The sequence below is a fragment of the Marmota monax genome, unplaced genomic scaffold, assembly GCF_021218885.2.
Source record: "Marmota monax isolate L192 unplaced genomic scaffold, Marmota_monax_Labrador192_F-V1.1 WCK01_AAM20220418_F8-fsc00014, whole genome shotgun sequence".
NCBI classification, from domain to species: Eukaryota; Metazoa; Chordata; class Mammalia; order Rodentia; family Sciuridae; genus Marmota; species Marmota monax.
Genome location: NW_026695222.1, coordinates 11,286,714 through 11,308,475, shown reverse-complemented (window position 1 = coordinate 11,308,475; position 21,762 = coordinate 11,286,714). Strand labels below are relative to the sequence as shown.

At 44.6% G+C, this 21,762-nt stretch overlaps 1 protein-coding gene across 5 annotated transcripts in view; it reads right to left on the bottom strand.

Annotated features, from left to right (window-relative positions):
* The window catches only part of LOC124085500 (signal-regulatory protein beta-1), a 93,140-nt gene extending 72,836 nt beyond the window's left edge, over nucleotides 1–20,304 (bottom strand). For all 5 annotated transcript variants that reach the window (XR_009225803.1, XR_009225802.1, XM_058575475.1 and 2 more), the window contains exons 1-2: nucleotides 20,185–20,304; nucleotides 1,056–1,409 (exon numbers count right to left, since the gene is read on the bottom strand). Coding sequence is in view for 3 of the 5 variants with exons in the window: in XM_058575475.1 (XP_058431458.1) it covers nucleotides 1,056–1,409; nucleotides 20,185–20,257 (427 nt within the window). In the remaining 2 variants the exon portion in view is untranslated. The remainder of the gene's footprint in view (nucleotides 1–1,055; nucleotides 1,410–20,184) is intronic.
* Between the last annotated feature and the right edge of the window lie 1,458 nt (nucleotides 20,305–21,762).

The window sequence follows — 21,762 nt, the reverse complement described above, 5'->3', positions numbered from 1 at the left end:
GGTCAGGTCAGGGTCTGTATTGAGCCCCTCCTGTGCCCTGGCTCCTCTGTGGGGACAGTGTCTATTCCCAGGGCAGCAGGAGCCTGGGCTGGAGTCAGGTCTGGGCTCTGTCCCCTCCTGGCATTAATATGCTGTGTGAGAGAGGGCTGCCTGGGCCTCCAGCTCCCCAGGTCAACAGGGGTGGGCACAGGTGTGAAGGTCCACGTGTGCTGACCACCTCAGCCTCATGGCTTAGGGAGAGCATGCAGAGCTTCTTGTAGGAACCACACAGTGAGCACCTGTGCTTCCTGAACTAGGAACCCCTTTGTCACCTACATGGAGAACACTCTCTGGGTGAGTGACCCAGCTCTGCTCCTGCCCTGCAGGCCCTGTGAGGGCTGGTCCCTGAGACACAGGGATGTCCAGGCAGACCCAGGGCAAAGGCCCTACCTCTTGGCAGCTCCTCCACCAGGGCCCCAGGTCTACAGGGAACCTGAGCCTATCAGAATCCTCTCAGGTGCTGTTCCAGGGGAGGAAGGAAGGAAAGCATGCCCTGCCCCCTCCCTGCTCTGGAGGCCTGGTCCTCAGGGAGGGACAGGAACAGTAGCCTGTGGGAGAAGAACGTTAGCCTGCACTGCTCCCAGCTCTTTCCAGAGCATCCAGAGTGCAGATTGGCACACAGTGGGTCCTGGGTGCTGGTGGTATAAAGAGGACTCACCCCACAGGGCAGTGCTCTCTGAAGGTGGCACTTGGTCTGGCTCTGTGATTGGCAAGTCCCTCAAACCCTCAGAGCCCTCAGCTGGGGAGCCACAGGGCTGGGCCAGATTGGAAAAGGTCAGGGCTGTGGAGCAGGCAGGTGAGGGGTGCAGATGCCCCCCATTTACCAGCCATGGAGCCTGGACCAAATAGCACGGCCTCCACAGGCCTCTGCCTCCCTGACCTGCAGAAGGGGTGACCGCGGGTCATGACATGAGCACCCAGTGCTGCTCCTGCTTCTCAGCTGTGACCCCCAGGGTGGAGGGCGTGACCTCTGACCTCCTGTCCCACCCCAGGGAGGAGGAGGCAGCTGCACTCACCTCGCACAGACAACTCGGTGCCTGGTCCTGACTTATACTCCTTATCAACAGGGGTCGATTTCTGGAACTTCACACAGTAGTAGGTGCCGGCGTCTGCTGGGGAGACATTACTGATGCGGATGGAAAAGTCCCTGTTGTCCCTCTTTGTGGCATCTGAGAGATTTGTGACTCGGGGGAAGTGGCCTTCTTTGTAGCTGTAGATCAACTCCCGGCCTGGCCCTGCCCCCTTAAACCACTTCTGGGGCCCCACGGGGAGCAGGGAGGTCACAGTGCAGTGCAGAGTGGCCGACTCTCCAGCAGCGACAGACACTGACTTCTCAGGCTGGATCACCTGCAGCTCCTGTGCAGCCGCTCCTGGGGGGAGACACAGGGTGGTCACTGTTCATCCTGGGGATCCTCTTGGTTTATCACATGGTATCAGCAATGCCTGTCACAGACTCAGTGCCCACAGAGTGGCCTTGAACTCAGCACAGGGCATGTGTCCTCACACTGAGCCTCCCCTGGCCTGCACCTCCACACTGTGAGACACCTGCCCCTGAGGCCCAGAGCCCTGAGCAAGGAGGAGGGAGGGGACTTGAGGGCCTTGAGACCTCCCCTGAGCTCTCATGTGTCACCAACTATTTGTTGCCCCCTTTTTCTGACCACAAGGACACTGGCACTTCATGGACCAAGACATTGATCTGGGTCATGTGGCTCTTGAGTCTCCTGAGTATTGGGGAAGTGGTGGGTACAATTAGTGGGACATGCATTTGACTGTGAGTCTTGGCTCAGCTCCGTATTCCACAGAGATGCCAGCTCTTGTTCCAGTTCCCTCCTTCAGCCTGAAGTGATGATAGGACATACAACCATGACCGCGCAGCTCAAGTATGAAAGAAAACAGTGCTGAAGCCCCTCGCATATCTCCCCACAGCACAACCACATGGTACTCTCCCTGGCTGATCCCAATGGCTCCACCACGTCGCACAGCCCTCTGGCCTGCTGGCTGTCCTGTGCCCTGGGTTGTGCAGCTCTCTGTCACTTTTCCAGAGAGAGGAAAATGCTCTCCACCTTACAGTACTTCTCCCATCCCAACCACAAGAATACCCACTGAGATACCAGCTCCTAGCCTTGACCCCAGGTGCAGAATCATCCTATCGTTGGAATCTGGAACACCAGACCCTGTGAATTGGCTCTTTACCAGTGCACTGTGTGGGAATGTGATTTGAGGAAGGACCCCTGATGGAGGGTGTGTAGTTCCATGAGGAGCTGAGTGTCCACTGCTGAGTGCTAGTGTGAGAGTCAAGGGGGCAGAGGGCCACACAACAGCTAGATGAGCCTGTTCACAGTGTCCACCACCTGGTGAGTGGCATTGATGAGAAAGGTAACTGGTTCTCTTGAATCTTGACTTCACGTGGTCCCCCTCCCAAGGACAGTCCTCTGTTACCCTCCACCCCCTAACTGTCCATGCTGCTCTGCGGGCAACCCCTTCTCTGCTGCTTCCTTGATGCGTTGATCTCCACCTCCCACCCCGTCCATGGCTGCCATCAAGGTGATGGGTGGCTCCTGGTACAAGGAGAACAGGGGAAGGAGCAATTTGAGCCCTCTCTCCTTCAGATACCCAAAGATATAATTTGAGGCTATAAATCACCCTGGGCAATGTGCGAGGACTTTGAGGTGACAGGCTAAGAGTCTCTCCCTTTAAATTAAATAGTCTCACAAGGCACAGTGGCACCCAGAGGCTTGGGAGGCTGAGGCAAGAGGATCCCTAGTTCAAAGCCTGCTTCAGCAAAAGTGAGACACTAAGCAACTCAGTGAGTCCTGTCTCTAAATATAATACAAAATAGGGCTGGGGTGTGGCTCAGGATGGAGTGCCCTTGAGTTCAATCTCCAGTAACCACCCTCCACCCAAAAAAAAAAGTTAAATGGTCAAAAATAAAGAATGTATAAGACATAATTGTGTCCACTATTACTCCTCAGGATGACAACCCCTGTCCCTCTGCATTAGTCAGCTTTGAATGGCTGTGATCAAATACCTGACAAGATCAACTAAGGGAGGAAAGACTATTTGGGGCTCACAGTTTTAGAGGCCAGTCTACTCTCAACTGGCTCCATGTGGGACGTCCATGACAGGATGAAAGTCCATGGATGGAAGAAGGAGAAGAAGAAGGGGAAGGGGAGGAGGAGGAGGAGGAGGAGGAGGAGGAGGAGGAGGAGGAGAAAGGCAGTGGTGGTGGGAAGAGCAAGTGGACATGAAGATCCAGGGACAAAAACACAGTCCTCGGGGACATTCCCCAGGGACCTACTTCCTTCAGACAGTCCACACCTGCACAGAGTTCCCACCACATTGTGACTCCATCTCTCTCCTGTCAGAATGGCCATCATCAAGAATCCAAAATATAAATGGTGGTGAGGATGTGGGAAAAGGGGAACTCTCACTGTTAGTGAAAATGTCAATTAGTACACCCACTATGGAAGTCAGTGTGGAGGTTCTTCAAGAAACTGAAAACATAACCAGTGTATGAGGAAATCTAATACTGCTTGGTATCTATCTTAAAGAATTAAAATCAGTATAGAGTAGAGAACTGTCAAGGCACATGCATACAGATTGTCATGGTTTAGACATGAGGAGTCCCTCACCAGCTCATGTGAGACAATGCAAGAAATCAGTTTAGGGTTGAAATGACTGGGTAATGAGAGCCTTAACCTAGGCAGGGTCTTAGTCCCTCATAGGGATTAGCTGAGGGGTGACTGCAAGCAGGTCTGGTGTGGCTAAAGAGGTGGGTCCATGGAGGCCTGCCTGTGGGGTCCATATGTGGTCCTTGTAGGGAGCTCTGTCTCTCTCCCTCTCTGCTTCTTGGTGGCCATGTCCTCACCTGCTTATGCTGCTACAGACTCCTGGTATAATGTTGTGCCTTGACTCTATCCCTGAGGAATGGAGCCTCTATAGGATGAGACCTCTGAAATTGTGAGCCCCTAAGTTAATCATTTCCCTCCAATTATTCATGTCTAGTCTTGGGATCATGGCAAAAAAGATGACTTAGACATCCATGTTTATCACAGCACAACTCACAATAAGCAAGTCATGGAATCACCTCAGTGTCTCTCAAATGATGAAGGCTAAAGAAACTGTGCTACATTTACACAATGGAATTGTATTCAGCCCATTTTATTCAGGAGAAAGAATGTAGCTGGAGATCATCATGTCAAGCAAAATAGGCCAAAGTCAGAGAGACAAGTAATGTTTTCTTCCATATGTGGAAAATAGACAGGGAAAAGAAACAGGGCATCATGAAAGAGAAAGGGGGGAGGGAAACAGGGAGGGGGAAGAGAGGGTGCAGAGAGGTATCAGGGGCATTAGGAGTGAATGTGATCATGTTATGTTATATGAATACGCCACAGGGAAACCCAGTATTTTGTAAAATTCATCTGTGCTCCACACTCCAAAAAAAATAAAATAGTAAAAAAAAGGAACAAAGATTCTTGGCATTTTCCCAGCTGCCTTTCCAGGCAGAGGAGGTGGGGCTCCCCTTTGCAGAGCAATGATGAGGGAAGGTCCAAGCTATGTCAGTGTCATAGCTGCTGGAAAGGTTCACAGCCAACACAGGCTTGAGGATAGTTAGGGAGCAGCCTGGAGTCTCCACACTAGATTTGCACTGGAAAAGAATGTCAAGTCATCTCCCCACCAACCCCTGAGCCCAGGCTGGGGTAGCTTGGTGCCATCTTACAAAGTGAGGTATTCTCTGAATTTGTACTGCTTTGTGGGGATCAAATACCACTGAATATCCCTCACTCTGGTTCCCCATAGTTGATGAATGAGAATGGAATAAAATAAGAAATCAATGATTTTTTTAAAAAAAGCTACTCTAAAACCTGGGGACAAAATATTACACTTTGAGTGACCAATGGATAGTAGGAGAAATAAGGGATGAAATTAAAAAAAAAACACTTGGCGGGGGGGGGGAAGGAAGATGGCGGCGAGGGGAGTGCATTGCCCCCGTGTGCTGCTTCACTGTGTGGGAGTATGACAAGTCAGGACGGCTAAAGGCTATCTTGTTAGGAATTTCCAGCAATAGTGGGGTGCTCCGGAACCTGGAGGAAGGATTTCCATCGCACGAGGATTGGCTACGGGGACTCAAACGCGAGAGGTTTGTCGCACGGAGGGTAACACTGCTTATTCAGCAAATCGCCCCGCGGCTAGAGTCTGCAGCGCGCGCTGGGAAACGAGGAGATAGCGACGCAGGGATACAGCGCTGCAGTTTCTGCCAGCCGTGCAAGCACCGTACTCAGGGCTGAATTCTGGGTTCGAGACGGGGGAAGGAAGCGGTCCATCCCGGTTCTCCACACCGGTCAGACCACAGAGGAGGCCAGCAGCCACCATGTTGGAAAGCTGACGTCACCATCCCTGTTTTCGACTGACCGCAGCTCATTCAGCTATAGAACAGGTAATTTCAGGCTGCAATTCGCCTGCGGCTTGCAGACAGATTGCTAGGGTTCAGTGCCTGGGTGCTTCTTAGAACCTGATCTTATCGGAGCGAACACCGAGTTCGGGGCGGCCGAGTTCCGGCTACCGGAACCGTCCCGGAACCGCCCTGGCCCAGGGCTGCGGAGCCTGCGGAGGCTGCTTCTTGGACCCTGCTCCTATCAGAGCATACACCAAGCACTAAGCGGCCGAATTCCGGCTCCTGGAACTGAGCCCGCGGGGACTGCTTCTTGGAGCCTACACTTATAGGAGCTTACACTGAGCACGGAGCGGCCGAGTTCTGGCTCCCGGAACTTCCCTGGCCCGGGGCTAGGAGCCTGCGGAAACTGCTTCTCGGTCCGGGTCCTGCTGAGGGCCGGTCAGGACTCACCCGTTGCTTTGGTTGCCCGGCAAGGGGAACGAAATGCTGCCATTAGCATAGGATACCAACATGGCAGAGATCTGATGTCATCAGAAAGCGGTGGAGGAGAGAACTTCATCAATACCAGCGGCGACATAAACAGTTGGTCTCCTGGTAGGGGGGGTGAGGCACAGACACCCGAGTCTCCTCAATTTGTCGTCGAGCCAGAGGGGAGGAGCCAGGCCGCCGCCAGCACCCAGAGCAGGCCCAGCGGCTCGCCAGCGTGGTGACCGCATGACCCCAATTGGAGAGGGGGCGGAGCGGAGCCGCCACCCGCACCCGCAAGGTGGGCAGACCCGCGACCCAGTGGTACATGGGCGTGGTAGGAGGGGCAGGGCAGAGCCGCCATTCGCGCTTGCAAGGTAAACAGACCTGTGACAGCCTGGCGGGTCAGGCCCAGTGGCCTGCCAGTGTGGTACACACGTCACCCCAACTGGAATAGGGGCAGAGCAGATCCTTCTCCCACGCCCGGATCAGGCCCTGCCGGTGTGGTGGTCACGTGACCCCAATTGGAGTGGGGGTGGAGCGGAACCGCCACCCGTGCCCGCAGGGTGAGCAGACCTGTGACCAACCTGCAGATCAGGCCCAGGGGTCCGCAGGCGTGGTAGGAGGGGCAGGGCAGATCCGCCGCCCGTGCCTCCAAGATAGGCAGACCTGCAAAGGACCGGCGGATCAGGCCCAGGAGCCTGCCAGCGTGGTACACACACCACCCTAATTGGAGTAGGGGCAGAGCAGAGTCGCCGCCCGTGCCAGGAACAGGCCCAGCGTCCTGCAGGCGGGGTAGTCACGACACCCCAATTGGAGTAGGGGCAGAGCAGAGCCTCCACCCGTGCCCGAAAGGTGGGCAGATCTGCGACCGACCAGCGGGACAGGCCCAGTGGCCTGCCGGTACAGCAGACACATCACCCCATTTGGAGTAGGGGCAGAGTAGAGCCGCCGCCTGCGCCTGCAGGGTAGGCAAACCTGCAACCGACCGGCGGATCAGGCCTGGTGGCCTGCCGGCGTGGTACACTCGTCACCCCAATTGGAGTAGGGGCAGAACAGAGCCGCCGCCAGCGCCCAGAACAGGCCCAGTGACCTGCCGACGTGGTAGCCACGACACCCCAATTGGAATAAGGAGAGAGCAGAGCCGCCGCCCGCGCCTGCAGGAAAGATACGCAAGCAGTATGAAAAGACAAGGAAAGAAAGGACCACAAGCAATGCAGGTCAACGCAACTTTAGAAGAGGTAACAGCTGCAGCAGATGGAATGTCAGATAAAGAATTCAGGATATACATGCTTCAGATGATCTGGAGTATCAAGGAAGACATTAAACAGCAAAATCAGACAATGAAAGATCACTTCGACAATGAATTACGCAAACAAATCCAGGAAACAAAGGATCAACTATACAGGGAGATAGAGGTTATAAAAAACAAACAAACAGAAATCCTAGAAATGCAGGAAGCAATAAACCAACTTAAAAACTCAATGGAGAATACTACCAGCAGAGTAGAACACTTAGAAGATAGAACATCAGACAATGAAGACAAAGTATTTCAACTGGAAAAGAACATAGACAGCTCAGCAAGACTGTTAAGAAACCATGAGCAGAACATCCAAGAAATATGGGATAACATTAAGAGACCAAACATAAGAGTCATTGGGATACAGGAAGGTACAGAGCTCCAAACCAAAGGAATGAGCAGTCTATTCAATGAAATAATACGAGAAAACTTCCCAGACTTGAAGAATGAGACAGAATCCCAAATTCTAGAAGCCTACAGGATGCCGAATGTGCAAAATCATAAGAGACCCACACCGAGACACATTATAATGAAGATGCCCAACATACAGAATAAGGAGAGAATTTTAAAAGCTACAAGAGAAAGGAAGCAGATTACATTTAGGGGTAAGCCAATCAGGATAACAGCTGATCTTTCAACACAGACTCTGAAAGCTAGAAGATCCTGGAATAACATATTTCAAACACTGAAAGAAAATGGGTTCCAACCAAGAATTGTGTATCCAGTGAAATTAAGCTTCAGGATGGAAGATGAAATTAAAACCTTCCACGATAAACAAAAGTTTAAAGAATTCGCAGCTAGAAAACCATCTCTTCAAAACATCCTCGCCAAAGCATTACAGGAAGAGGAAATGGAAAATAACAATGAAAACCAACAGTGGGAGGTAGGACAGTAAAGGGGGGGAAAATAATCAAAGAGGAAAACAAACCATGTTTAGTAACAGAAATAAACAAATATGGCTGGAAGAACAACCAATATCTCAATAATAACCCTAAATGTTAATGGCTTAAACTCACCAATTAAGAGACACAGGCTAGTAGAATGGATCACAAAACAAGACCCAACAATATGCTGCCTACAGGAGACGCATTTGATAGGAAAAGACATACATAGGCTGAAGGTGAAAGGTTGGGAAAAATCATATCACTCATATGGACTTCGGAAACAAGCAGGAGTGTCCATACTCATATCAAATAAAATAGATTTCAAGCCAAAGTTAATCAAAAGGGATAAAGAGGGACACTACATACTGCTTAAGGGAACCATACACCAACAAGACATAACAATCATAAATATTTATGCCCCAAACAATGGTGCAGCTATGTTCGTCAAACAAACTCTTCTCAAGTTCAAGAGTCTAATAGACCACCATACCATAATCATGGGAGACTTCAACACACCTCTCTCGCCACTGGACAGATCTTCCAAACAAAAGTTGAATAAGGAAACTATAGAACTCAATAACACTATTAATAACCTAGACCTAATTGACATATATAGAGTATACCACCCAACATCAAGCAGTTACACTTTTTTCTCAGCAGCACATGGATCCTTCTCAAAAATAGATCATATATTATGTCACAGGGCAACTCTTAGACAATATGAAGGAGTAGAGATAATACCAAGCATCTTATCTGATCATAATGGAATGAAACTGAAAATCAACGATAAAAGAAGGAAGGAAAAAGCATACATCACTTGGAGAATGAACAATAGGTTACTGAATGATCAATGGGTTATAGAAGACATCAAGGAGGAAATTAAAAAATTCTTAGAGATAAATGAAAACACAGACAAAACATATCGGAATCTATGGGACACATTGAAAGCAGTTCTAAGAGGAAAATTCATTGCTTGGAGTTCATTCCTTAAAAAAAGAAAAAAACCAACAAATAAATGATCTCATACTTCATCTCAAAATCCTAGAAAAAGAAGAGCAAAACAACAGCAAAAGAAGTAGAAGGCAAGAAATAATTAAAATCAGAGCTGAAATTAATGAAATCAAAACAAAAGAAACAATTGAAAAAATTGACAAAACTAAAAGTTGGTTCTTTGAAAAAATAAACAAAATTGACAGACCCTTAGCGATGCTAGCGAAGAGAAGAAGAGAGAGAACTCAAATTACTAGCATACGGGATGAAAAAGGCAATATCACAACAGACACTTCAGAAATACAGAAGATAATCAAAAACTATTTTGAATCCTTATACTCCAATAAATTAGAAGATAGTGAAGGCATAGATAAATTTCTTAAGTCATATGATCTGCCCAGATTGAGTCAGGAGGATATAGAAAACCTAAACAGACCAATATCAATTGAGGAAATAGAAGAAACCATCAAAAGACTACCAACTAAGAAAAGCCCAGGTCCGGATGGGTACACAGCAGAATTTAACAAAACCTTTAAAGAAGAACTAATACCGGGATGCTGTACTTTGTCAAATGCTTTTTCCGCATCTATCGAGATGATCATATGATTCTTATTTTTAAGTCTATTGATGTGGTGAATAACATTTATTGATTTCCGTATATTGAACCAGCCTTGCATCCCAGGGATGAATCCTACTTGATCATGGTGCACAATTTTTTTGATAAGTTTTTGTATCCGAGTGGCCAGAATTTTATTGAGGATTTTTGCATCTGGGTTCATTAGAGATATTGGTCTGTAGTTTTCTTTCTTTGAAGTGTCTTTGTCTGGTTTAGGTATCAGGGTGATGTTGGCCTCGTAGAATGAATTTGGAAGTTCTCCCTCTTTTTCTATTTCCCGAAGTAGCTTGAAAAGTATTGGTATTAGTTCCTCTTTAAAGGTTTTGTAAAACTCTGCTGTATACCCATCCGGTCCTGGGCTTTTCTTAGTTGGTAATCCCAACGGCATTTCTTGTAGAAATAGAGAAAGCAATCATGAAATTCATATGGAAAAACAAAAGACCCAGAATAGCAAAAACAATGCTAAGCAGGAAGTGTGAATCAGGAGGTATAGCGATACCAGACTTCAAACTATACTACAGAGCAATAGTAACAAAAACAGCATGGTACTGGTACCAAAACAGGCGGGTGGACAAATGGTACAGAATAGAGGACACAGAAACCAATCCACAAAACTACAACTACCTTATATTTGATAAAGGGGCTAAAATCATGCAATGGAAGAAGGATAGCATCTTCAACAAATGGTGCTGGGAAAACTGGAAATCCATATGCAACAAAATGAAACTGAATCCCTTTCTCTCGCCATGCACAAAAGTGAATTCAAAATGGATCAAGGAGCTTGATATCAAATCAGAGACACGCCGTCTGATAGAAGAAAAAGTTGGCTACGATCTACATACTGTGGGGTCGGTCTCCAAATTCCTCAATAGGACACCCATAGCACAAAAGTTAATAACTAGAATCAACAAATGGGACTTACTCAAACTAAAAAGTTTTTTCTCAGCAAAAGATACAATAAGAGAGGTAAATAGAGAGCCTACATCCTGGGAACAAATCTTTAATCCTCACACTTCAGATAGAGCCCTAATATCCAGAGTATACAAAGAACTCAAAAAATTAGACAATAAGAGAACAAACAACCCAATCAACAAATGGGCCAAGGACCTGAACAGACACTTCTCAGAGGAGGACATACAGTCAATCAACAAGTACATGAAAAAATGCTCACCATCTCTAGCAGTCAGAGAAATGCAAATCAAAACCACCCTAAGATACCATCTCACTCCAGTAAGATTGGCAGCCATTATGAAGTCAAACAACAACAAGTGCTGGCGAGGATGTGGGGAAAAGGGTACACTTGTACATTGCTGGTGGGACTGCAAATTGGTGCAGCCAATTTGGAAAGCAGTATGGAGATTTCGTGGAAAGCTGGGAATGGAGCCACCATTTGACCCAGCTATTCCCCTTCTCAGTCTATTCCCTAAAGACCTAAAAAGAGCATGCTACAGGGACACTGCTACATCGATGTTCATAGCAGCACAATTCACAATAGCAAGACTGTGGAACCAACCTAGATGCCCTTCAATGGATGAATGGATAAAAAAATGTGGCATTTATACACAATGGAGTATTACTCTGCATTAAAAAATGACAAAATCATAGAATTTACAGGGAAATGGATGGCATTAGAGCAGATTATGCTAAGTGAAGCTAGCCAATCCCTAAAAAACAAATGCCAAATGTCTTCTTTGATATAAGGAGAGTAACTAAGAACAGAGTAGGGTCGAAGAGCATGAGAAGAAGATTAACATTAAACAGGGATGAGAGGTGGGAGGGAAAGGGAGAGAGAAGGGAAAATGCATGTAAATGGAAGGAGACCCTCAGAGTTATACAAAAGTACATACAAGAGGAAGTGAGGGGAAGGGGAAAAATAATATAAGGGGGACAAACGAATGTCAGTAGAGGGAGCAGAGAGAGAAGAGGGGAGGGGAGGGGAGGGGAGGGGAGGGGAGGGGGGATAGTAGGGGATAGGAAAGGCAACAGAATACATCAGACACTAGTATGGCAATATGTAAATCAATGGATGTGTAACTGATGTGATTCTGCAATCTGTATATGGGGTAAAAATGGGAGCTCATAACCCACTTGAATCAAATTGTGAAATATGATATATCAAGAACTATGTAGTGTTTTGAACAGCCAACAATAAAAAATTAAAAAAAAAGAAGAACTAATACCAATACTTTTCAAGCTACTTCAGGAAATAGAAAAGGAGGGAGAACTTCCAAATTCATTCTATGAGGCCAACATCACCCTGATACCTAAACCAGACAAAGACACTTCAAAAAAAGAAAACTACAGACCAATATCTCTAATGAACCTAGATGCAAAAATCCTCAATAAAATTCTGGCGAATCGGATACAAAAACATATCAAAAAAATTGTACACCATGATCAAGTAGGATTCATCCCTGGGATGCAAGGCTGGTTCAATATATGGAAATCAATAAATGTTATTCACCACATCAATAGACTTAAAAATAAGAACCATATGATCATCTCGATAGATGCGGAAAAAGCATTTGACAAAGTACAGCATCCCTTTATGTTCAAAACTCTAGAAAAACTAGGGATAACAGGAACATACCTCAATATTGTAAAAGCAATCTATGCTAAGCCTCAGGCTAGCATCATTCTGAATGGAGAAAAACTGAAGACATTCCCTCTAAAATCTGGAACAAGACAGGGATGCCCTCTCTCTCCACTTCTGTTCAACATAGTTCTCGAAACACTGGCCAGAGCAATTAGACAGACGAAAGAAATTAAAGGCATAAAAATAGGAAAAGAAGAACTTAAATTATCACTATTTGCAGATGATATGATTCTATACCTAGCAGACCCAAAAGGCTCTACAAAGAAACTATTAGAGCTAATAAATGAATTCAGCAAAGTGGCAGGATATAAAATCAACACGCATAAATCAAAGGCATTCCTGTATATCAGCGACAAATCCTCTGAAATGGAAATGAGGACAACCACTCCATTCAAAATATCCTCAAAAAAAATAAAATACTTGGGAATCAACCTAACAAAAGAGGTGAAAGACTTATACAATGAGAACTACAGAACCCTAAAGAGAGAAATAGAAGAAGATCTTAGAAGATGGAAAAATATAGCCTGTTCATGGATAGGCAGAACTAACATCATCAAAATGGCGATATTACCAAAAGTTCTCTATAGGTTTAATGCAATGCCAATCAAAATCCCAATGGCATTTCTTGTAGAAATAGAGAAAGCAATCATGAAATTCATATGGAAAAATAAAAGACCCAGAATAGCAAAAACAATGCTAAGCAGGAAGTGTGAATCAGGAGGTATAGCAATACCAGACTTCAAACTATACTACAGAGCAATAGTAACAAAAACAGCATGGTACTGGTACCAAAACAGGCGGGTGGACCAATGGTACAGAACAGAGGACACAGAAACCAATCCACAAAATTACAACTATCTTATATTTGATAAAGTGGCTAAAAGCATGCAATGGAGGAAAGATAGCATCTTCAACAAATGGTGCTGGGAAAACTGGAAATCCATATGCAACAAAATGAAACTGAATCCCTTTCTCTCGCCATGCACAAAAGTGAATTCAAAATGGATCAAGGAGCTTGATATCAAATCAGAGACACGCCGTCTGATAGAAGAAAAAGTTGGCTACGATCTACATACTGTAGGGTCGGGCTCCAAATTCCTCAATAGGACACCCATAGCACAAAAGTTAATAACTAGAATCAACAAATGGGACTTATTCAAACTAAAAAGTTTTTTCTCAGCAAAAGAAACAATAAGAGAGGTAAATAGGGAGCCTACACCCTGGGAACAAATCTTTACTCCTCACACTTCAGATAGAGCCCTAATATCCAGAGTATACAAAGAACTCAAAAAATTAGACAATAAGAGAACAAACAACCCAATCAACAAATGGGCCAAGGACCTGAACAGACACTTCTCAGAGGAGGACATACAGTCAATCAACAAGTACATGAAAAAATGCTCACCATCTCTAGCTGTCAGAGAAATGCAAATCAAAACCACCCTAAGATACCATCTCACTCCAGTGAGATTGGCAGCCATTATGAAGTCAAACAACAACAAGTGCTGGCAAGGATGTGGGGAAAAGGGTACACTTGTACATTGCTGGTGGGACTGCAAATTGGTGCAGCCAATTTGGAAAGCAGTATGGAGATTTCTTGGAAAGCTGGGAATGGAGCCACCATTTGACCCAGCTATTTCCCTTCTTGGTCTATTTCCTAAAGACCTAAAAAGAGCATGCTACAGGGACACTGCTACATCGATGTTCATAGCAGCACAGTTCACAATAGCAAGACTGTGGAACCAACCTAGATGCCCTTCAATAGACGAATGGATAAAAAAAATGTGGCATTTATACACAATGGAGTATTACTCTGCATTAAAAAATGACAAAATCATAGAATTTACAGGGAAATGGATGGCATTAGAGCAGATTATGCTAAGTGAAGCTAGCCAATCCCTAAAAAACAAATGCCAAATGTCTTCTTTGATATAAGGAGAGTAACTAAGATCAGAGTAGGGACGAAGAGCAGGAGAAGAAGATTAACATTTAACAGGGATGAGAGGTGGGAGGGAAAGGGAGAGAGAAGGGAAATTGCATGGTAATGGAAGGAGACCCTCAGGGTTATACAGTGGAGGGGGTAGAGAGAGAGGAGGGGAGGGGAGGGGAGAGATGGGGAGGGGGGAGGGTGGAGGATGGGAAAGGCAGGGAGCACAACAGACACTAGTATGGCAATATGTAAATCAATGGATGTGTAACTGATGTGATTCTGCAATCTGTGTATGGGGTGAAGGTGGGAGTTCATAACCCACTTGAATCAAAGTGTGGAATATGATATGTCAAGAAATTTTTAATGTTTTGAACAACCCACAATAAAAAATTTTAAAAAAACACTTAAGAGGTAAATGAGAATAATAATACAACATATCAAAAACTCTAGGACACTGTGAAGGCAGTGTACTCTACAACAAAACGTACAAAATATGGAAAGAAAGAAATTGAATAAGACCTTAGAATGTGGAAAGATTCCCCCCACGTTCTTGGACAGGTAGAGCTAATACTGTCATGAAGAAAGTTCATTGCATTGAGCTCATTCATTAAAAGAATAGAAAGTCTCAAAATAAATAACTTAATATTACATCTGAAGCCCTAGAAAATCAAGATAAAAATCAACACCAAACACAGTGAAAGACCAAAAAATAATTAAAATAAGAGCTGAAATCAATAAAATTGAAAAAAAAAACAACAATTTTCCACATTGAAAACCCAAAAGGTTGGTTCATTGAAAAAAGAGATAAATGTTTTAACTGCTAAGCCAAGCTAACCAAAAGAAGGAGAGAGAAAACTCAAATTATAAAAATTCGTGATGAAAAAGGAAATATCACCATGGACACTACTGAAATGCAGAAGATAATCAGAAACTGTTTTAAAAATATATATTCTAATAAAATAGAAAATCTTAAAGACATTGACAAATTTTGAGACCCATATGATCTACCCAAAGTGAATCAGAAAGACATAGAAAAGTGAAACAGATCATTTTAAGCAATGGAATTGAAAATGCCATCAAAAGCAGATCAACAGAGAAAAGCCCACACTGATGGATTCTCAGCCTACTGGGAACAGATCTTCAAACAAGCAGTAACACCAATGCACCTCAAATTATTCCATGAAATAGAAAGGGAGGGATTTCTTCCAAATTCATTATATGAGGCTGGTATCACCCTGATAACAAAACTAGACAAAGACACATCAAAGAAAGAAAACTTCATATCAATATTCCTGATGAACATAGCTGCAAAAATTCTTAATAAAATACTGATAAATAACATAAAAAAAACATTAAAAATATAATGTACCGTGATCATGTGAGGTTCATCCCAGGAATGCAAGGTTGGTTCAACATATGGAAATCAATAAACATAATTCATCATGTCAATAGACATAAAGACACGAACCACTTTATTATATCAATTGATACAGAGAAAGCATTTGGCAAAATTCAGGATCAATTCATACTCAAAACACTAAAAAACTAGTGATAATGGGAACATACCTCAACATTTTCAAAGTTTTATATGCAAAATACAAGGCTAACACCATTCTAAACAACGAAAAGATGACAGCATTCTCTCTAGAAACTGGAACAAGTCAGGGATGCCCTCTCACCACTTTTATTCAACACCTTCCTTGAAACTCTAGCCAGAGCAATTAGACAGAAGAAAGGAGTTAAAGGAATACAGATAGGAAAAGAAGAACAAAAACCATCTCTCTTTGCCACTGACATGATTCTATATGTAGAAGATCCAAAAAATTACACCTCTACAATGAAAAGTCCAAAATATGAAAGAAATAAATTGAATAAGACCTTAGAATGTGTAAAGATTCCCCCCACTTGCTTGGACAGGCAGAGCTAATACTGTCATGATGGCTCTACTACCAAAAGCACTGTGCCTAATTAGAGCAATACATATTATAATTCCAATAATGTTCTTCATAAAAATAGAAAAAGGAGTTGTGAAATTTATTTGAAAAAATAAGAATCCCAGAACAGAAAAATAATCCTCAGCAAGAAAAGTGAAGCAGGAGACATCAAATCGGACCTTAAATTATACTACAGAGCTAGAGTAACAAAAACAGCATGGTTTCAGCACCAAAACAGACATGAAGACCAATGGCACAGATTGGAAGACAAACAGATGCATTCACACACACAGTTCTCTCATACTAGACAAGGCAACATAAACCTATGCTGGACAAAAGATAGCCTCTTTGCAAATGGTACTGGCAAAACTGGACAGCTGCATGTAGCAAAATGACATTAAACTGCTATCTCTAACCCTGTCCCAAACTCAACTCAAAGTGGATCAAGGACCTAGGTATTACACCAGAGACCTTGTGCCAACTAGAAGAAAAAATAGGCCCAACTCTAAATTATATCAGCTTAGGGATCAACTACCTCAATAAGACTCGTAAAGTGCAAGAAGTAAAATCAAGAATCAATAAATGGGATGATATCAAACTAAAAAGCTTCTTCACAGCAAGGGGAACATCAGGAAGTTGAGCAGAGATCCTACAGAATGGGAAAAAAAATTTTGCCACTGACACCTCAGACACAACATCAATCTCAAGGATATATAAAGAATTCAGAAAAACTTAACTCCAAAACCAACAAACAAATGACCCAATAAATAAGTGGGAAAGGAACTGAAGAGTTGCTTTATAGAAGAAGAAATATAATCAGTCAACAAGTATATGCAAAATGTTCAACATCTCTATCAATTAGAGAAATGTAAATTAGTACTACAGGGAGATTCCCTCTCACTCCAGTCAGAATGGCAATTATCAATAATACAGGTAACAGTAAAATGTTGGCAAGTATGTGGGGGCAAAAAAGGTTCACTCAAAGATTAATGGTGGGACTGCAAATTGGTGCAACCACTATGGAAAGCAGTATAAAGATTCCTCAGAAAACTGGGAATGGAATCACCATTTGTTCCAGCTAACACAATTCACTATTTATACCCTAAGAATATTAAATCAGCATCTACAGTGACATGGCCACTGCAATGTTTAAAACAGCTCAATTCACAATAGCTAAGCTATGGAACCAACCTAGGTGTCCTTCAACAAATAACCGGATAAAGAAAATATGGTGTATAATATACACAATAGAATATTACTGAGCCATAAAGAAGAATGAAATTACGACATATGCCAATAAATGGATGGAACTATCATGCTAAGTGAAATAAGCCAGTCTGAGAGAAAAACCAAAGGCCAAATCTTGTCTCTGATACGCAGAGGCTACCACACAACAATGGGGCATGATGAGGAAAGAATACAAGTTCACTGGATTTGACAAAGAGAAATAAAAGGAAGGGAGTGGGGATAGGAATAGGAAAGTCAGAATGACTCAGACATGAGTTTCCTATATTCATATATAAATGCACAACCAGTGTAACCCCACAGCATGCACAACCACAAGAATGGGAAGTTATACTCCATGTATGTATAATATGTCAAAACACATTCTACTGTCCTGTATAACTAAAAAGAACAAATTTTAAAAGACGAACACACACCCCTGTTATTCCATTTAAGCAGCAGACAAAAATTCCCCTTGGAGGCACTGGACCACTCCCCAGGATCATAAACTGCCCCATGGCTTTGAAAATTCTTCCCCTCATGGACTTGTCTACATATCATGAAAACAACAGATGTCTGCTGACCCCTTGGCTCTCTAGGGCTTACATGCTCCATAAACACTGATAACCTCAACTGCTCCCGACAGCTATGAAAGCATCATCAGGACAAGATAAAGCAAAACCTAGACCATCTGGCCTTTCCCACTGGCAGGATGGGGTGACTTCCCTAGGCTTAGACCCTTACACAAAGCCTGGGTATCAGAGGGGTAACCTCCCACCAGGCCCCATGGCTAGCTGAAGCCCTAAGAATTAACCTAGTGGATGTAATGGAAATCCGTGGACTGTAGGAATGGCACAGCCACCCGTCATACACCCTGGAACCCAGTGGGATATGGCTGCCTTCCACCCCTTAACCAGAGCCTCCCTCTAAAGCATGGGACCCAAGGACAACACACCTTGCAAAGCCCAGGCAGTCTCCTGAGCTCAGGGCAATTCACCTCTCTGTTCCACACCTGGAAGTGGCTCCCATTTCAATCAGAGTGAGAGGAACTCCCTTGAACACAGCAGGGACATCTGCTCTCACACCCTATGCACATGGGGTTTCTCTATCGGGAAGCCCTTCTGCCAGAAAACCTCATGGCCACTCCTGCCCCTCCTCTTAATCTCTGCTCAAATTCCCCTTCTCAGTGATGCCTGCCCAGACCACTCCATTTGCAGTGCCTCTCCCACTCGTTCTCCAGTTCCCTTATCCCACTGATTGTTTTCAAGTCACATTGATCACTGTTCAATATGTGATATGAATTACCTCTTTGTAGTGTGTTGATCACCACCATTGTCCCTAGAGGTACCTTAGCTACACATGGCAAATTCTTTGCCTCTTTTATTCTCAATATACTGCAAGTTTCTGTAAACTGTTCCTGCACACAGTAGGTGTACACTCAGTGTGTATTTAGTGTGTGAATTGCTCAGTGCCACACCCCCTGCATTGCAGAAGTCGATTTGCAGTGGATACATTTTGTAAAAATGGCCACAACTTGAGTTTACCTCACAGAATATTTAGCAAAACAAGAACTATTTGTAGAAATAGGAAGGAAGTAGAAGAGCCCACGAGAAGAAAACCACAAACCCTTTTCTTCTACCATTGTCTACACCCATTGGCAGAAGCTGTACAAAGTGTGTAAATCAGTCTATATATGCATTGTTTACTAACTTCATAAACGAATTTAAACCAGGCACCCTTCTTATTGTCTTCAAATATAAATATAATAAAAGAAACAAGATCCAAACCCTCTTGGGGTCTCTAGACCACTATGATGAGCATGAGATGCTCTAGGTCTTTGGAAGCAGACATCTGACCCCATGATGTCATGCTACACACCACTAAAACAATGTCTGGCCACATGTAGGGTCAGGGCCACAGAGTTTGAGAAGATGGTGGGTGAACCACGAGCTCCAGATCAGAGCATCTGCACCCAAACCCCAGCCCTCGCACTGCCCCTGAATGACCACGGAGCTCCTGGTGATTCTGCTTCTAATCTGTAAGGTGGGTGACCAGAGTGTCTGCTGTGGGTGTCATGGTCACGTGATGAGCTGTACAGCATTTCAAGAGAGTCTGGCCCATGGTGAGTGTTCAAGAAATTGAAAGTCATTACTCAGTAGATTTCCTGAGGCCTGGAGACTTCCACTGGCCCCCTATGATGTAGATAAGGGTAAGGACATCGTCACAGCCTGTGTCAGTCAACTCTTCATTACTGTAAGTAATACCAGAGACAAATCCACTTATGAAGAGAAAAGCAGGATGACAGCTCACAGTTTTAGAGGTTTCAGTCCAGCATTGATTATCCCCATGGCTGTTGGACCTGTGGGAGGAACCAAATCAATGGTGGAGAAGGTATGATGGGACAAAGCCATGTACCTCAAGACCAGAGTATGAGAAAGAGAGAGAGAGACTGAGAGAAAGAGATTGCTTGCTCCATGGCCTTAAGGAGGTCACCTCATCTTTGGTGTCTCAGAAATTATCAGGATATAAACATTGATCTTCTAGAAATGTATTTTGTGAGCTAAAATATTACAATATGCAAGTCATTCTTGTCACTGCTGTTTGAAGTATCAGCTGATGTGATGCCTCTGGCCCCAGCTGCAGGGGAGGCCTCCCAGAGACACTGCTCAGGACCCTTGGTCTGGGCTCCAGAGAATGCCCTGTCCCAGCCTCCATGGCAGAGCCTGTGTTTGTCCTGAGTCCCTGGGAGTCCAGGGCAGAGCTGACCCAGGGAGCAGGACAGAGGACTCTCCCCAGACAGTGCTCACTCACCTGTGAGTCCCAGCAGGAGGGTCAGCAGCAGGACAGGACAGGGACACTGGGGCCAGGAGGCAGGTGCAGACATGGTGGAGCCGTGAGGAGCCTGCTCTGTCCCAGTGTCTGTGCTGGGGCGATCCCTGACTCTGCTCTCTGGAGGGAACTGACACTCTGTGTCCCTTGTTGCAAGAGGAAGTGACAGTGACAGAGTGACAAGTACTTTCCTCCAAAATTTTGAAGTAGAAACCAGGAGCATGGACAGCGAAAGTTAAAGGTCTCTCATGCTGCATTTTCAGAAGGAATTGGACGGGCCTCCTTCCCCTGGGCCTGCTCTAGTCCACTAGGCCCCTCGTGGTTTCCTGGGTCTTAGTGACAATCTATTTGAGAGTCACAGGACAGGCAGGCTGTGCCCCAGACTCCTGACCCTGAGACCCTGGTGTGGCTGGCTGGTGGCCTCACTCTGCAGCAGCTACACACAGAGCTACTCAGCTGGAGGGAGTAGGGGTCCTGGGGCCTGCTCAGTGTTGGGGAGGAACTGGTCACCTCCTGCCCTGGCCAATCACTGCAAAGCATTTTTTCTGTAAAGGATCATAGTTCCCATAACAGTTGGGTTCATCCTGACAAAACCATACGTGCATGGAATTAGGGATCAATTCTGGGTCTCCCTTTTGCTCTCCCGTGCTCACCCCACACCCTCCTCCTTCCTAATTTCTACTAGACTTCCTTTTTCTCATGTCTTCATTTATTTTTATTGTTTCTTTCAGTTCATATATAAATGTGGTGTATTTATATTACACATAACACAATTTTAAAAGAACTCCTTCGGCATTTCCTTCCATTTTCCATCCCTCCTCTTTGACTCTTGCTCTCCTTCTGTTCTACTGACCTTTCCCACATCTATGTGATGTCCTGTCCTTCTCTCCTTCTTTCCTTTATTACACTCTAGTGTGCAGAGCTGAGAGAAAACATTAGACCTTTGACTTTCTGAGTGTGACTTCTTTACTTAGCATGATGTTCTCCATGTCCATCAACTTACTGTCAAATGCCATGATGTCATTCTTCTTTGTGGCTGAGGAGAACAGGAAGTGACCATGATGGAGCGAGAAGCAATTTCCTTCAAATTCTGAAGTAGAAACCAGGGAGCACAGTCAAAAATCACAGTTTCTTAATCCATTTATCTATTGACAGGCTCTGATTGACTCCATAATTTAGCTATTGTGAATTGTTTCTACAAACCCTTAGCTGGCTGCATACCTGTAGGATGCTAATTTTAGATCTTTTGGAAAAATACCAAGGAGTGGATTAGCTGGGTCATGTGGCGGTTCCATTCCTAGTTATTTGATGACTCTCCACTCTGCTTTCCTGAATGGTTTCCTTCATTTGCATTCCCACCAACAATGGATGAGTGTGCATTTTCCAGTCATCATCGCCAACACTTATGATTTGTGATCCTGGCATTTGCCGTCTGACTGGAGTGAGATGAAGCTGTATTGTAGTGTTGATTTGCATTTCCCTGAGGACAAGGAAGGTTGAAAATGTCTTCGTATATATATATAAGCCCTCAGGACCTGCTCAGGGGCCTGGGTCTGCATC